At 42.1% G+C, this 17731-nt stretch overlaps 1 protein-coding gene across 2 annotated transcripts in view; it reads right to left on the bottom strand.

The window, feature by feature from the left end:
• Nucleotides 1–17731, bottom strand: part of LOC137619549 (protein CDV3 homolog) — a 38744-nt gene that overhangs the window by 13534 nt on the left and 7479 nt on the right. Inside the window, exons 2-4 of one of the 2 annotated variants that reach the window (XM_068349645.1) lie at nt 3955–4170; nt 3499–3607; nt 3090–3201 (exon numbers count right to left, since the gene is read on the bottom strand). In XM_068349645.1, coding sequence (XP_068205746.1) covers nt 3090–3201; nt 3499–3607; nt 3955–4170 — 437 coding nt within the window. The remainder of the gene's footprint in view (nt 1–3089; nt 3202–3498; nt 3608–3954; nt 4171–17731) is intronic. The other variant, XM_068349646.1, reaches the window with a different exon arrangement.

Here is a 17731-nt window from a genome sequence, read left to right as displayed (position 1 = left end):
TCAAGGATTGAAATCGATAGATAAGAGTGATCATGACTGAGAATGAATCAGTTGTTATTTGCGGATAATACTGTATTGGTTGCAGACTCAAGAGGAGAAGCTGGGTCAATTAGTGACAGAAAGAAGTTGAGTTAATGTGGTACGATAAATGAGAAGGGAGCGTGGTGTTAGGTTGAATGGAGAGTTACTTGAGGAAGTAGATCATTTCAAATACGTGGGGTCTGTTGTTGCTGCAAATGGTGGAGTGGAAGCATATGTGCGTCAGAGTGGATGAAGGATGTAAAGTGTAGGGGGCAGTGAAGGGAGTGGTAAAGCATAGAAGGTTAGTAATGAATTTTGTGGGGAATGAAAGTGACGGAGAGACAGAAATTGAATGTGTTTGAGATGAAGTGTCTGAGGAGTATGGCTGGTGTATCTCAATTACATAGGGTTAGAAACGAAGTAGTGAGGTCGATAACAGGTGTCAGATATGAATTAGCAGCTAGAGTGGATATGAATGTGTTGAGGTGGTTGGCCATGTAGACAGAATGGAAATGGCTGTCTGCTGAGGAAGGTGCTGAATGCAAGAGTTGATGGGAGAAGCAAAAATTCACAAGAGGAAGGCCATGGTTTGGGTGGATGGATGGAATGAAGAAAGCTCTAGGTGATAGGAGGATAGATGGGAGGAGAGACAAAGGAGTAAGATAGAAATAGGAATAAATGGCAAGCGCTTGTGATTTAGTTCCAATAGTAAATACTGCTTCCTCCGGTCACCTTAGTGACTGCTGACGTAGCGTTAGCAGGAGATTCAGAATAAGAAGCTTCTTTTGATGTGGATAATGGGGGAGAGTGGGCTGTGGCACCCCAACGGTACCAACCAAACTAAGCTGGATCCCTTGTTAGGCTGGGGGAGCAAAGAGAAGTCCCCTCAAAAATTGGGTGAAGCGCCCTTAACATGTCATCATCATCATCAAATAAATGTTCTGTTTATGGATCAATTCTGGAGAAATAAATCTGGTTTTTTTTTTTTTTTTTTTTTTTTACATCATTAAAGGCTTCATACTTGTTTTGGGTCAGGAATTCCTCCTCTGACTTTTGCAAAATTATTCTAGTACCTTATGATATATTAGTGGCTAGTTGAGGGTTGTTGATTTTATTTATACTGGATTTCATTCTTTATTTGGGTAAAATATTCTGTATGCTGGTTTCTTTGATGGATTAAATATTTACAGCTTTAGTTTAGCTTCTTTGGTAAAACATGCCTCGTCTCCCTTTCAAAAATGTTGTACACAACAATTATACATGTTGGTTTTTACTCCATTTTATGCATTTCCGAGTTTTACAGTTCTTATTACATTATTTCTGGGTCGACCTGTGACGCCCGGTGAAAAGAGTCCTTCTTTACACTTTTCTGATATAAATACTTCCAAATATACCAGAGAAATTTAAAGTATGGAATGCAGAGGTTACTACCCTCGCGCGAACACCCAGTGGGCGTCGTGTATAAAGCAGGGGCGTGTGAAAACCACTATTCACAGGCTGTCTTCCATTTAGATCATTCCTTTATCAAAAGGAAGGGGCGTAACAGAGACCATTTTTGGTTGTCAGGCAATATCTACAGTAGTTTGTACACTAGAGGGGTTTACGACAAAATAGTCATATTCATCCATTTAGACCGAGAACTTAAGATAGTTGAAGAGTTTGCCCTGAGCTAATTTTTTACTTTTCTTGCGGGGAATATTGGATAATCCACAATCTTCTGTATAGTTATATTTCTGTTGTAATGGGCCTGGCATTAGGCTTTTGTCATATTCTCCACTTTGTTGTATAGTACTATTACTTTGTCTTGCACCATACTCATAACATCATACTTTCTATACTTTGATATTATTACTTTGTCTTGCACCATACACATAACATCAACTTTCTATACTTCTGATATTATTACTTTGTCTTGCACCATACTCATAACATCATACTTTCTATACTTCTGATATTATTACTTTGTCTTGCACCATACTCATAACATCATACTTTCTATACTTTTCATCGTACATTTCAAAGGCTTTTAGTGCAGTTAAAAGCAACCTTAAGTTTTCTTTGATATGTCTGAATGACATACATCTCTTATAGGATATCTATTAAAAGGTAAATTTTTCAAGCCTTAATGTTGATATTTTTCCAACACCAGAATCTTGGAGGAATTTTCATTACCCAAGAGATCAAAATTGGGTCATGCCTGAAATTTTGTTTTGAGAACTAGTATGGTTTAAAAATGCTGTTAGGTTTTGTTGAATTGGTGAAAACAATTGCTGGGGGAGGGAGTTAGGAATCAGGTTGCTTAATCGATTGCACATGCTATTCCAGCTAATTATTTGATTTTTCAAAATTAATATATATAAAAATATTAAATTCCTAATGTTCAGTTAATTTCAGAAATGGAAATAAGTACAGGAAAAGCAAAACTTCCTATTCTGTCTGTAACTCTAAGTGGTGAAACTAATAATTTACCATTAATGCAGTACTGTACATTTGGAACACATTAAAAACTTTCTTCTACATGAACATAAAATATCACAAATTTTAAGTAATTTGTATTTTTTCTAACATACTTACCTAGAACTACTTTCTTAGGAGTTACTGGTAACTCTTCCCAACCGACCAGAATTTTGTGTAGTTTACCCTATTCCCATTTTCTATGGGTGACCTCAGGCGGAGTGATACGCACCCTGAGGCGACCCGGGGTCAGAGAGCGTGCTAGATTAGGTCGTGCTCCTCAGTAAGTTTCTGGTCGCGACGTGATTCACATCCCGCCGCGCTCTCTCTTACCCAGTGCGACCCTTTGTGTCCCCGACCATTTGTGTTTACCACGTGGTTCCTGTACCCGTATCCTTACCCCTTTCCCTTGTGTCTCTTGTTAATCTTGTACAGTACTTATGTATATTATTTGCATTTCAGCAGATGTTCTAAAGACTCAATTTGTATATGATTTTTGCTTGGATAATTGGGGGTTTCAACCTGGTTTGGTCAGTGATGAGGAATTAATACACTGCAAATGAAAGAAAAATAAAATCTTATAAAGATCATAAAAATTCAATATGCATACGTACTTAAATCTCTTCTTTCCCCAAGCACCCATTGGATTAGCAGCCTGAGCATCAGAAAGGGATGGGAATGCCATCTCGTTGTTTATATCAGGAGCAGTTTTATTTCGCCTAGGAGCTGCAAAGAAAAGACTTAATAACATAAAAGCCTAAAAAAGTTATAATGTTAAATTTTCATCTTTCATTTGCATTACTCTACAACAAATAAAAATTATGATGAAGTTAGAAGAAATTACTTTATAAAACAACAGTATTAAGTTTCGGCACATGGTAAAGGAACCAACACTGTCGTCTTATGTATGTTGCATGAGGCTTTAGATAAGAGGTTTAACCATGATAGTAATGAGTACTGGCACCACATTGCTGTAAGATAAATTAAGAGGTATATATAAAATTTAGGCGAGTGATAACTTACTTGACTTTGGCAAAGGTGAAGCAGAAACATTGCGCATATGAGGTGGCACATATGATGAATTGCCTACCATTGGCCTTCCCTTTTCCTCCGGTTCTACGGTAACCACCTGCTGAAAAGCAAGAATTATATAAAAAGCTCTGTACTATATCTCCAGCTAACACAATCAATGATGAAATAAAATAATGTACTATAGTCCATTTCTTTTATCGAGGCATATTTGCACCGACTCGCAGCGGTGCCCTTTTAGCTCGGAAAAGTTTCCTGATCGCTGATTGGTTGGACGAGATAATTCTAACCAATCAGCGATCAGGAAACTTTTCCGAGCTAAAAGGGCACCGCCGCGAGTCGGTGCAAATATGCATCGCTAAAAGAAATGGACTATAGGTTGATGCAATCACTGGTGAAATTTTTTTTCATGAAACTTAAACCATTTATATATTATGAGGTAATTCTTACTGGTGGTGCAGCAGGTGCTGGTTGTTGCATACTTTCTGTCTTCCAAACACCATCTCTCTTGTCGCCATGTTCGCCCTTCTCACAATCATCATCAGCTGAGCCACCACCATTATCTTCTTCGTCCTCTATTTGTAATTTGTTGATTTTCAAATTTGTTAAGTCTTTGTCTTTGTCATCTTCAAAATCATTCCATTCTTCCTCCTCTTGTAAAAATGTCTAAAAAGAAAAAAGGTAAATGTTTATTCTACAAAAGCAGGACATCCATAAATTCATGACAAAAATGTGTAAAAACCTTTCGTACACCATGAAGTAATTTAAATTAAATATAGACTAATTTGTCTTCAGCTGTTCCAAATCCTAATTTACTTTACAGTACTGATAATTTGAAACACAACTTTATGCACAACAGCGTAACTAATTTCCCCAATATCACATTTTGTTAAAAAAAAAAAAAAAAATACAATACTCAAAGAGCTCTCTATTCAGATTAGACAAGAAACCCCCCCCCCCCCCCCCCCATTGCCAAAAATTACAGCAAACCATGAAAGAACACCCTTAATAACCAATTCAAGACTACCCTATGCATGCTTGAATAAATTTCAAGCATTTAGCCTACTGTATATGGAAAATTGCTGGCTCTCGCTGGCAATGGAAATGAGTTACTGACAAACTTTAAAATATCAGGTAACTAACTTTTAAAGTGGAACCCAAAAATTATTAAACTTGTAACCATTTTATTAAGCTTTTATAGAAACAAAAACATGAAACAAATACTGTAAGAAGTAATATCATTATTGCAAGACACTGAGTGGCCTCTTTACATACTGTATTGTGTAATAACCGTTACCCAGCGTCCCACAGGGATATTCTAGTAACCAAAACACGTCCTGCTGTGGACTGCATGAAAACAGACTTACAACAAACACAAGATGTAAGAATTTTTGTTTATTCCAGGAACAATGGAACTTTAAGTTTAAAACAAAAACCCACATCTAAAGATATTGTAAGCTTTCAATCCAGATGCTTTTATCTGAAAATAAAATACAGTACATTCCAAGTGTTTACCAGGCGTGTTTCTCAGATAAGTATATTACAAGTATTTGCCAAGTTTGATACTCGTGTATCTTTTTAGATGTAAACATTTCCTTCTACCCAAGGAAAGGGCAGGTTAGGGACTAGCATTTAGGATAGTTAACCCTTTTACCCCCAGGCTCTTTGGAAATTTTCAACCCTTAACCCCCAAGGGGTTATTTTTTCCCAGCACATTTTGCAGTAGATTTTTTTTAAATTGCTCTTACAGCCTTAATTTTTGTCATAGAGAGGTCAGATTGGTCTCATTCTCTTGGAAAATGCCTGAATTTTTTTCAAAAAAAATTATCAAAAATATGAAAAAAAAAAAAATGTTATAGCATTTTTTTGCAAGGACGTACCGGTATGTCCAAGGGGGTAAAGGGATGGGTTTTGTGAAACGTAACAGTACGTCCTTTGGGGGGTAAAAGGGTTAAAATTAGTAACATAAAACTGTAGCTAATGATTCAACTGGTTGAACAGAAGCTGAGACTGTACTCTTGTAGGTCTACTGTTCATCAGCGCGTAATTTTAAATCGCACCAATCATAATCGTTCACCATACCAAAACCTTTTGGAGACCTGACGTCTGCTTAATTCACCCAGCATCCCATACACTGACCGCTAACACGGATGGTTGCAACTTCACAAGTTTAACTACAAAAGGCAGTGATTTTGTAGGCATGTATGAAAAACTTTATCCAAAACTAATAGAACTTTATGATCTTGACTTCATTAGTGTTCCTGACAAATTCTTTAAATACTTAATTGTTCCCAAATGCAAATCTTTCTCCTGTATTAGGAGGGTTTTCAGCTCAGCTGGAACTCGGATATCAAAAATGATATTTTCATAATAAAATAAATTTTTGAATATACTTACCCGCTGGTTATATAAAAGAGCTGAAGTCCCTGACGCCAGGGCAGAAAATTCAAATCTCGCGCTATCGAAGATACGCCAGGTGTACCAACCGCACCCTAGCGGTAGAACAGGTGGAACTACACACCAACTCCAGTTCTTCCATGCCTCATAGCCATACCATAGGTAGTCTCTAGAGGGGAGGAGGGAGGGTGTTAAATTTATATAACCAGCGGGTAAGTATATTCAAAAATTTATTTTATTATGAAAATATCATTTTTAAATATAAAACTTACCCGCTGGTTATATAAAAGAGCTGATTGACACCCCTTGGTGGCGGGTCAGAGACAGCTACATACAGAAAATTCACTTAAGGGTTACATACAATAAACTTAAGCAGTTCTCACCTGATAAGGAAGCTGACAGCAATGATACTCTGCCTCATTTCGTCCGCTATCCTTAAGAGATCCAGTAATCCACTCGGGCTGAAAATCTCTAGGAGCTGTCAAACGGTACAAACACCTATAACATGACAGGACCTCAACCAATACCCTTGTTCCGGGTGCACTCAAGGAACAAATTGACCACCTAGCCAAATCAAAGATTGCGGAAGACTGACGCCCAATCTCCACAAACAACCATAACAAACGAGTTCCAAGAGATAGAAAAGGGGTATTAGGAAAAAAAAGGGAACGTAGTGGTAGATCATTCACCTACTATCGCATTAGCAGCTATAAAAGGACCCAACGTAAAAAGGTCCTCATAGCGAGTCTGAACATTCTTCAAATAATGGGATGCAAAAACAGACTTACTTCTCCAAAATGTTGTATCCATCAGACTTTGCAGAGAACGGTTCTGTTTAAAGGCCACTGAAGTCGCTACCGCTCTGACTTCATGTGTCTTGACTTTGAGGAGCCTCTGATCCGACTCATCACACTGAGCATGAGCTTCTCGAATCAACAATCTAACGAAAAAAGACAAGGCATTCTTGGACATGGGCATCGAGGGTTTCCGAACTGCACACCACAGAGCGTCTGAGTTACCTCTCAGATTCTTAGTTCTGTCCACATAACACCGTAGAGCTCTAACTGGACAGAGAACCCTTTCCAATTCATCGCCAGCCAAATCCGAAAGGTTAGAAATCTCGAAGGATTTGGGCCATGGTCGAGAAGGGTTTTCGTTCTTGGCCAGAAACCCCAGTTGCAAAGAACAAATGGCTTTCCCATTCCGAAAACCAATGTTCTTGCTTAAAGCGTGAACTTCACTAACTCTTTTCGCAGTGGCGAGGGTAACTAGAAAAAGGGTTTTCAAGGTTAAGTCCTTAAATGAAGCCGAGTGTAAAGGCTCAAATCTGTCACTCATGAGAAATTTAAGGACAACATCCAAATTCCAGGCGATGGGAGCCGTTTGAATCTTCTTGGTCGTATCAAAAGACCTAAGTAAATCTCGTAGATCCTTATTATCAGAAAGGTCTAGGTTCCTGTGTCGAAAAACCGTCGCCAACATACTCCTGTAACCTTTAATAGTTGACGACGAGAAGTTATGCTTAGTTTTAAGGTCCAAGAAAAAATCAGCTATTTGGGAAAGCGATGTACTGGAAGAGGAAATCGCGTTAGTTCTACACCATTCCCTGAACAACTCCCACTTGGACTGATACACCTTGATGGTTGAAGACCTTCTTGCCCTTGCAATTGCCTTGGCTGCCTTCTTCGAAAATCCTCTAGCTCTAGCGAGTTTTTCGATAGTCTGAAGGCAGTCAGACGTAGAGCTCGGAGGTTTTGATGATTTCGGGCCAAGTGAGGTTGTCTGAGAAGATCGGGTCTCATGGGAAGGCTTCTCGGGACATCCACCATCCATTCCAGTACCTCTGGAAACCAGCTCCTTGACGGCCAGAACGGAGCTATCAGTGTCATTCTGGTCTCCTCGTGTGAAACGAACTTCTGAATCACTTTGTAAAGGATCTTGAACGGAGGAAAGGCATAAACCTCCATGTGAGACCAGTTCATCAGAAAAGCGTCTATGTGAAAAGCTTCGGGATCTGGAACCGGAGAGCAGTAACACTCTAGTCGTTTGGTCTTCGCGGTGGCAAAGAGATCCACGAGAGGTCGACCCCATAACTGCCACAGACTCTTGCAGATGTCCGGGTGCAGAATCCATTCTGTGGAGAGAACCTGACCTTTCCTGCTGAGTCTGTCTGCGCTCACATTGTTGACTCCCTGGATGAACCGCGTCAAAAGAGTCACCTTCCTTTCCTCCGCCCAGATGAGGAGCAGTCTTGCAATCTCGAACAGAGACCAAGAGTGGGTCCCGCCTTGTTTCGCAATATAGGCCAGAGCTGTCGTGCTGTCCGAATTGACTTGGACTACCTTGCCCCTGATCTGCTTTTCGAAGCCGATGAGAGCCAGATGAATAGCTAAAAGCTCTTTTTGATTGATGTGGAGAGAGGTTTGCTCCACCGTCCAAGTCCCCGAAAGTTCCTGCTTCTCTAGAGTGGCTCCCCACCCCGAGTTGGAGGCGTCGCAACACAACACGAGGTTTGGGTTCCTCTGAAGTAAAGACAAGCCTTCTTTCAGTCTGGGCTCGTTGTTCCACCATTGAAGATGAGACTTGATGGAAGTCGAGATGGGAATGCAATCCCTGTCGAGGCTGTCCCCTTTCTTCCAATGGCGGTTGAGATGAAACTGAAGAGGACGCAAGAACAACTTCCCCAGGGTCACGAACTTCTCTAACGACGAGAGAGTCACCAGAAGACTCATCCAATCTCTGACGGAGCAAAGATCTCTCTTCAGGAACGTTCGTACTTTTAGGAGGGCTGCTTGGATTCTCACCGACGACGGAAAAGCCCGAAAACTCCGACTGTGAATCTCCATCCCCAAATAAAGAATCTCCTGGGATGGAATGAGTTGTGATTTTTTCGAGCTCACCAGGAGACCCAGTTCTCTGGAGAGATCCAAAGTCATCTTGAGGTCCTTCAAACAACAATCGGCTGAGGAGGCTCTTATCAGGCAATCGTCCAGATACAGAGAGGCCCTGATTCCCCTCGAATGCAGCATGCTTGCCACGTTCAGCATGATCTTGGTGAACAATAGAGGAGCCGTGCAGAGTCCGAAACAAAGAGCCCTGAACTGGAAGACCTTGTTTCCGTCCATGAACCTCAGATAACGTCTGCAGCTGGGATGAATCGGAAGGTGGAAATAGGCATCCTGAAGATCTAAAGAGACCATCCAATCGTCCTTCCTCACAGCTGCCAGAACTGTTTTCTGAGTCTCCATGGTGAACGTCGAGTTTTGGACATAACCATTGAGCACACTTACGTCCAGAACCGGTCTCCACCCCCCGGAACTCTTGGGTACTAGAAAAAGGCGGTTGTAAAACCCCGGAGACGTAACATCTTGCACTTCCTCTATTGCTCGTTTCTCTAATAAAAGAGACATCTGTAGAAGCATGGCTTGTTTCTTGGGACCCTCTCTGTATTTGGGCGAAAGATCCACTGGATCTGTGACTAAAGGAGGATTGGTCAGGAAGGGGATCTTGTAGCCTTCCTTTAACACCTGGACGGACCAGGGGTCCGCTCCATTCCTCTCCCAAGCCTCCCAAAAGTGAGTCAACCTGGCCCCCACTGCTGTCTGAAGGAGAGGGCAGTCAGACTTTACCTCGGCCGGACTTGCCCCCTCTGCCTCTAGGTTTCCTTCCTTCTGGTTTAAAAGAGCCTCTTCCAGAGGGCTTCCCACGAAAGGACTGAGGACGAAACCCAGAAGAAGATTCCTTAGGTTTTCGAGAGGAGAATGACGGAGGCAAAACTTTCCTAGTCGAATGAGTAACTAAGTCATGTGTGGCCTTCTGAGTGAGAGCAGTAGCCACCTCGCCCACTAATTCCTGAGGAAATAAAGAATTAGACAAAGGTGCGAAAAGAAGGCCTGTCTTCTGATAAGGAGACACTCCTGCGGAGAGGAAGGAGCACATCGTGGCCCTTTTCTTGAGAATTCCAGCTGTAAACAAGGCAGCAAGTTCGTTGGAGCCATCTCTCACACCTTTGTCCAAGCAGGACATCAAATGAACCAAACCACTAGTGTCCGTTTCCGTCATATCAGAGACCCTCTTACTCAAAGCCCCCAAAGCCCAGTCCAAAAAATTAAAAACTTCGAAGGCCCTGAAAAGACCTTTAAGCAAATGGTCGAACTCTGGAATGGACCACCAAATCTTCGTCTTCCTTAAGGCAAGACGACGAGAAGCATCTACCAAACTTGAAAAATCCCCTTGTGCAGAAGAAGGAAAACTCAAGCCCAACACTTCACCAGTCTCATACCACACACTAGATTTAGAGGCTAACCTAGCGGGAGGAAAGGCAAAGGCCGTCTTGCCAAAAGCTTTCTTGGAGTCCAACCAAGAACCCATTAACTTCAAGGCCCGCTTAGAAGATCGAGAAAGAACCATCTTGGTGTAAACTGGAACCTTAGTAGCTTTACCTAAGATGAATTCAGAAGGCGGAGAACGAGGGGCCACAGGGGTAAAAGAATCCGGGAAAATACCAGTCAAAATAAGCATAAACTTGCGAAGGTCCACAGCATGCTGATAATGCTTCTCCTCCTCATTCTCAGAGACTTCCTCAATAGGATTATCCTCATCCGACTTTTCCTCTGGTTCGTCTTCTGGCAGTGCAGCAACAGCTGCAGCCTGAACCGAAGGAACAACGTCTGGATGGGACTGCCTGTCAAGGCCAACATCTGAGTCAATTAGGTGGGGAGAAGTAGAAGTAGATTGATGCGAAACACGGACATGTAGACGATCATCCTCAACCAACAACTGCTTACACCGCTTAGAATTCGACTGTTGTTGAACAGAAGAACGCTTGAAATCAGAAGGTAACTGTTGAAGATCGCCGCGAGGTCGCGTAAAGTCCGAGGACTGTTGCTGCGAGCGATCAAAGTAGTCAGGATGTCGCCGCTGTAAACCAATGTTTTGACGCGCCGCGTCCAAAAATTGTTGCCGCGGGCGATCCACTACTTCAAATTGTTGCCGCGTCTCGTCCACTTGTCGACGCCGATGCTCTTCCCCGCGACCAGAAAACGCAAACTGGTCAACCAAAACTCTCTGACGCGACTCATCAAAATCAACCTGGCGTTGAACACTGTGAATGGGAGACCGTCTAAGTGACAACTCGTCAAGGCCATATACCATCGAACGTTTGTGCGATAACTGGTCTGACATCGAACGCCCAGACACAACGCCAACACCTGGTTGATAAGAATCCATCAACGACGAGAGTTGTTCTTTCATAGACAAAAGCGCAGTCCATTTCGGATCAACAGAACTCCTAGAAGGAAGATTCGCACTAATGTCACCACGCATTTCAGGGGAAGAAAGCCAATCCGATGGAAGAGGAGGTGCATGAATAGTTACAAGGTCCGAATCGGAAGGAATCATATCCGCACGAACACGGTGATCTGAACGTTTGGCCGGAGTGCAAGCGCTGGGAGAACGGAAACGTTCCGGTGAACCCCACGAACTACATCCTGGCCGCACAGGCGATTCCCGACGCTGTGAATCAACATGGGAGCGTTTAAGCGGTCTCGACGCTCGCCGCCAGATCTCACTCCCCGACCCTTCATCGGAAGACGGGGATAACGTATGAACCTCACCTTTCCTACGATGAGGGTGAACGACCTGAGCTACGGCAACAGGAACGTTCGAGGGGACGTCTGCACGATTGATGATGCTTCTCGTTCCCTTAAGCCGTTCGACATTACTTCTCCCATGGGTTCGAGAGCTCGAAAGAGGTCTAAGGCTAGGTGAACGACAAGATCGTGCCGACGCACCCTCCGCAACACTAACACATTATCAACACTTGTCACAACACCGAGAGAGTCACGATTCTTCGGTACCACATCAGACACCCGTGTCGACGCACCTTCCGCAACACTAACCACATTATCAACACTTGTCACAACACCGAGAGAGTCACGATTCTTCGGTACCACATCAGACACTGAAACACTTTCCACAGTTCCGATAGGATCACGGTTTTTCAATACCTTTAACTCTGAAAAGATAGTATTTCTATCGGCTGCTAAGGACTCAACTTTCTCACCAAGAGACAAAATAGCAGTAAACATGTCCTTCATAGTAGGTTCCTGATCTACCACCACAGGGGAAGGAACAGGATTAGGAACAGGTAAATTAGGTAAGGTTCTATCCACAGATCGGGAAGAACTACGCCTAACTCTATCTCTCTCTAATCTCCTAACATAACGATCGTAAGTAACAAAATCATCATTAGTTAAGGAAAGACACTCATTACACCTATCATCTAATGAACAAAATTTACCCCTACATTTTACACAAATAGAATGAGGATCAATAGATCCATTAGGAAGTCGTGTACGACAACCCTCACTAACACACCTACGCTGAGCAGGGGAGGAGTCGGCCATTTTAAAGTTAACGTGAGAGACCGACAAGCAAAAAGTAAGGGAAAAAACAATAAAGAAAATCTCAAACAAAAAGATTTCAAGATAAGAACCAAGGAAAATTAATCAACGATAGCTTAAACTCAAAAAAGAACGTTGTACATCACCAAACAACTTCCCAAGAGAGTAAAAACACGAGAGCGAACTTCTGTATGTCAGTCAGCTATGACGGCAGAGAGAAGAACTGGAGTTGGTGTGTAGTTCCACCTGTTCTACCGCTAGGGTGCGGTTGGTACACCTGGCGTATCTTCGATAGCGCGAGATTTGAATTTTCTGCCCTGGCGTCAGGGACTTCAGCTCTTTTATATAACCAGCGGGTAAGTTTTATATTTAAAAATTATAATGTGTCGGTAGTTATTGGCGAGTGACAGGGAGGCCCTGTTCCCCCACCCAGTACACAAGACATAATCCCGGCACTGCCAACTGGCAGTTCTAATTTTTTGTTTTATGGTTAGCAGTTCATTGTGGGAGAGGGAAATCTAGGAAGTTGAAAGGTTTTGCAGTTTACATATCAGTTGTAGTTGCCCAACAGTTTCTGTGTAATGGGCAGATATAAAATTTTTGTTGCAATATATTCCCTTAAAAGTGTGGATTAGTGACAACAATGTCACTGTACATGAGGCAGTGGGACATCGTTGCGCACCATCAATAGAAGAACGTCGTGGTACTCTTTCACCTCCATCACACCTTTGCCTTTTCGAGCATTCAGGTCGGAAGGAAAGGGATCAGCTCTTCTCTTTCCCCTTACAGATGAAGTAATCCCATAAAACCATACTGTATAGTGCATAGGAGGTCCTCAGGTTATGACTCTTGACTTCATAAGATTCTCCGTTATGGTACTTGAAAAAAAAAATTCTCGTAACTCATTTTAGTTACTATGTTTGGTTCATTGTACTTGCCAACACGAGGCACAGCTAACACCGCCTACTGGCCATAAGTGTGCGTTAACTCGTCAATGATCTTGACTTCATTGCTACCCCTCCCCCCTCCACACACCGGTGACTTGCTTCACTTCACTTTTGGCTCGGCGGTGATCAGACGTGTCTGCTCATCGTCCTCGTGACAGCCTTTAATTTTCTGCTTTCTCTTTACAGCGGGTGTGTTGGTTGGAAGTTGACCTTCATTATTATTACTTTACAATGCGTACATGCCCTGGAGTTGCCAGTCGTCCTTGTGGGACTTTCATGTCGGACGTAACTACGGACCCGCACATTAGTTTGCCAATTTCATTTATGATATGCATTTGGGATTTCGGTGCTGCTCCTATTTGGATTTTTTTTTTTTTTCTTTTTGCGGTGCAACATGTCTGGAAAGCGTAAGGAAGAGACCTTTGATAGCAGTGCGTCCAAGAAGAGGAAAGACATTATGATGGAACTGAAAGTGGACATGGTAGAGAAATGAAAAAGAGGAATAAAGAGGAAGAACTGTCTCTGTATAATGTATTACATACAGTATACTTTTTGTCTACTGGTATTGTATTAGTGTAGGTACACTATTGTTTAGGGTTCAAGTATTTGGTCGAGGGTACAGTATAGTAATTTATGAATGTCAAGGGAAAATTTTCTCACTGAAGTGTATTTTATACATATATATACAGTAGGTACAGTATGTATGTATATAAATTATGTTATGCACGGTATACAAAATCCAACTTACGAAAAAATTTGACCGCCTCATATTAAAAAAAATCTTGTTCATAACTTGAGGACCTCCTGTATACTGTAAATGACTCCTACTACTGTATTTTTCACTAAAAAATAAGGCAACCCAGAGAAATTACAAGATTAATGTAATAACATGTGTGAGCTCCTATAACAGCGCCACCGCTACTGTTCGCGGATGGCCAAGCTATTACGGGAACGTTACCACGCACAGTCACACATACATCCACTGGCACGCTAGTATATGAGCTCGCCTCACCTGTTTGCGGTCAGTTTGTTGACTTCTCGGAAGCATGACAAGAATGTCATTCCCTCTTCCAGGGAACCCTTCTCTCCAGCTGATGAGGCGTAGTTTAATGTCATAAGACGACGAATCTTCTTCACAGAGAAAATTACAACAAAAACTTCGAAAGACATACGCGAGCCGTAATTTCATACTTATGAGCAATCACCTATTTGTACTCTCTACTACAAGACAATTGTACTTGTGCTCGAATTTTAGCCTGCATTCTTCGGACTTGGAATACTGTACACTCCTGTCTATATCTGCACCCCTGATAAAGTTCGCTCTTCTGTTTGCGATCGCACATACTCTTTAATTGCCATACATACAGCCATTGTTGAGCATTCACTTAGTCGAGCACAGACCACTGATGCTATGCATTTATCGGACTTGGAACCTAGCTATTCACTTGCATGTACAGTACTCATCGGATCTTGATGTCGCGCTCAAATGCCCTTCAGTGGCCTCTTTCCCCTTTCTAAGGGTAGAAGACTCTCTCTAGCTATGGTAAGCACCTCTTCCAGGAGGACACTCCAAAATCAAACCATTGTTCTCTAGTCTTGAGTTGAGCCATAGCCTCTGTACCATGGTCTTCCACTGTCTTGGGTTTGAGTTCTCTTGCTTGAGGGTACACTCGGGCACACTATTCTATTTCATTTCTCTTCCTCTTGTTTTGTTAAAGTTTATATAGGAGATATTTATTCTAATGTTGTTACTCTTCTTAAATATTTTATTTTTCCTTGTTTCCTTTCCTCACCGAGCTATTTTCCCTGTTGGAGCCCCTGGGCTTATAGCATCCTGCTTCACCAACTAGGGTTGTAACTTAGCAAATAAAAATAATAATAATAATAATAATAATAATAATAATAATAATAATACTGCTGGTATGTGATCTCCAAATCACAAGCAATCAACTGTTAGCAATCATCCTCACCTCGACCTCCTAGAAAGCTATGTTCACACAAATTTCAAGAAATGAGAAAATACGTACCAGGAACATTAATTCTTCATAGCAATACAAATGCTTACACACCGGCTACTTGCGGCCTTTCTCGAAAGAACAAGCACGCACACTACTGATGAGAGTAAGACCTCACCCTTCACACTTTTCTGCACAAACTCCTCTACCTTTCTGGAGAGAGAAAAGATGCATAACGGAAGTTGTTCCTATGGGAACAGATATCGATACATGTTTAGCAACTGGGGTTAGTCTCATAACGAATACAGTGCCCTCACCCAAAGGTTGCTACTTCACCAAAAGATATCTAGATAGTTGTCTCTCGCTGACAATCTAGGAGTATGCGAGGGCAGTATTTAGCATGAAAAGCCATACCACTAGGATAGTACAGTACAGTACTTATTGCTAAGCAGTTCATACCAAGATCATGCCCAGCGCCAAGAAGTTTGGAAAATACAAGTGCTCACAATCCTGCTTCTAGTACTCAGCTTTGTACAAGATCGATATCTTGTTTTCGCGATTGGGGAAAAGGCCACTAACCAACTGCAGTATGTTTGATATCTAGTTAGTTCAGGTTACACACCAGAAATACTCACTTACCAAGAATACCTTTAGGTACAAGATTCAGGTGTTCACTATACTCAAGACGCTACGCAATTGGACACTTTCAATATCTTTTTCAGTAATTTTCGGGACACACAACTTCTGACATCTGCTTCGTCCCTGCCCTTCTATTACACGATACGATGAAAGAGGAACATAAAACAGTTCTCATCACATGTACAGAATACAAGATCTTACCGGCACAAGCACCGAGGTACAGTATCCTTGTGTTCAGCACTTTCTCATTTTGTCTCAAGAACGTTCCAATTGTGTTCGCTCCCTGCAATACTGATGCCATGCGCCCCAATCAGACAACTTACGATCAGATCGATTACCGCAATCGGGAACTAAACAATCAGTTATTGAGATCAGGACACTTACAATCGTGTACAATACAGCTATCGGGAACCTTACAATCAGTTACAGACATCAGAAACCACATGATCTGGAACAACGATTGGAATTTAAACTCATGTCTCAAAGGTTCATCACCTTTGAGACACCAGAGAACTAGTGCTCCTGTTCCCTTTACCATCATATCACTCCTACTGTAGAAGAGGTAGAAATCAGAGAAGCACAGACTTATTGATCTGGCTTACTCTCTCCCCCTCTTCATGCTTTTGTGGGAGGAAAAGCAGCACTGTACCAAAACCCCAATCTTCAGGAGGGCTTTTAGGTGTAGGGTATACGAGCTCATATACCAGTACTCTGTCTATTATGTACAGAGGCAGAGCACAAGCACTGCTGGTCTGAATGTCAGCAGCTGCCATCATCCTTCTCCTGCCTCAGGACGTTCAAGATGTTTCAGTGACACCATCACACGAGATCTACCAACTCGACAATACTACTCGATCTAGATTTTAACACACTCAAGACCCCTATGCAGGAATGAGTTTTCCCAGACACCAAGATCTACCATCTAAATCATGCTTGAAGAGTTGGAATAAGTAACTCCTCAAATCTGATTTCAGTACAGTACTCATAAAAGCACTTGAGATGCGACATCATGAAGACTCGGTTAAAGGCAAGGATTTTCTCCAAACCTAATTCTCTTGTGTACTTTCTTGAAGGAGGAAGCACCAGACGACTACTCTTAGGGTTGCTTAGATTGGCAGTTCATACTTTCTCTTAGTAATGGAATTTTTAACATAACGATCAATAGGATCATGGTTCTTGGGGATATCTATCGATAGGATACTAATTCTTGAGCATTTCACAGACACCCTCCCCTATCGATCAAATCAAAAGCATCCACATTGATAGTAGGGACCCTGATGGAGACTCCAGCGCAAGGACATGACGTACCGACACCTAAGTCTGCTGCTGTGGAAGCTACTTTCATAGCCAGGCTCCACAGTTTGTCAAAGCCCAAGTGCAAAGAAGGAAACAGATTTGATCAGGTCAAAGGTCAACAGAACAGAACTTTCTTGATGCACCATTCAGATGTCCATACTACATCAAGGTTTGATTGTTGGGTGATCACAGCCACGTGATGTACAGTACTATGACCCACGTTTGTCAAAACCCAAGAACGAGGAAGTACAGTACATAGATTTGATCGGATCAAATGACAAAAACAAAGTCTTCTTGATGCTTCTTTCAATATCTTATGGCTCATTCGAAACCAAGAGAAGAGGAATACGATTGCCTCCTGCTTTGCCAGATAGTGAAGTCAAAGTTTGCATACCTAGCAAAACATTTATAAAAGAGCTGTGCCACAGTTCCCACAGAGGGAGCAGACATCTGGGGGAAGGGGTATGGTGAAAGAAGGCACAAACAGGTCTCCTCTTCCGCCGATCAGTTACCGCTAGGGGTCCAGACCCTTCCTCGAAAACTACTCTGAGATCCTATCGCACCTTTAACGGGTGCAGAGGAAGAATAT

Source organism: Palaemon carinicauda, chromosome 26 (genome assembly GCF_036898095.1).
Source record: "Palaemon carinicauda isolate YSFRI2023 chromosome 26, ASM3689809v2, whole genome shotgun sequence".
In the NCBI taxonomy this organism is placed as follows: Eukaryota; Metazoa; Arthropoda; class Malacostraca; order Decapoda; family Palaemonidae; genus Palaemon; species Palaemon carinicauda.
The sequence above is the reverse complement of the archived record's forward strand: the minus strand, read 5'-3'. Positions and strand labels throughout refer to the sequence as shown.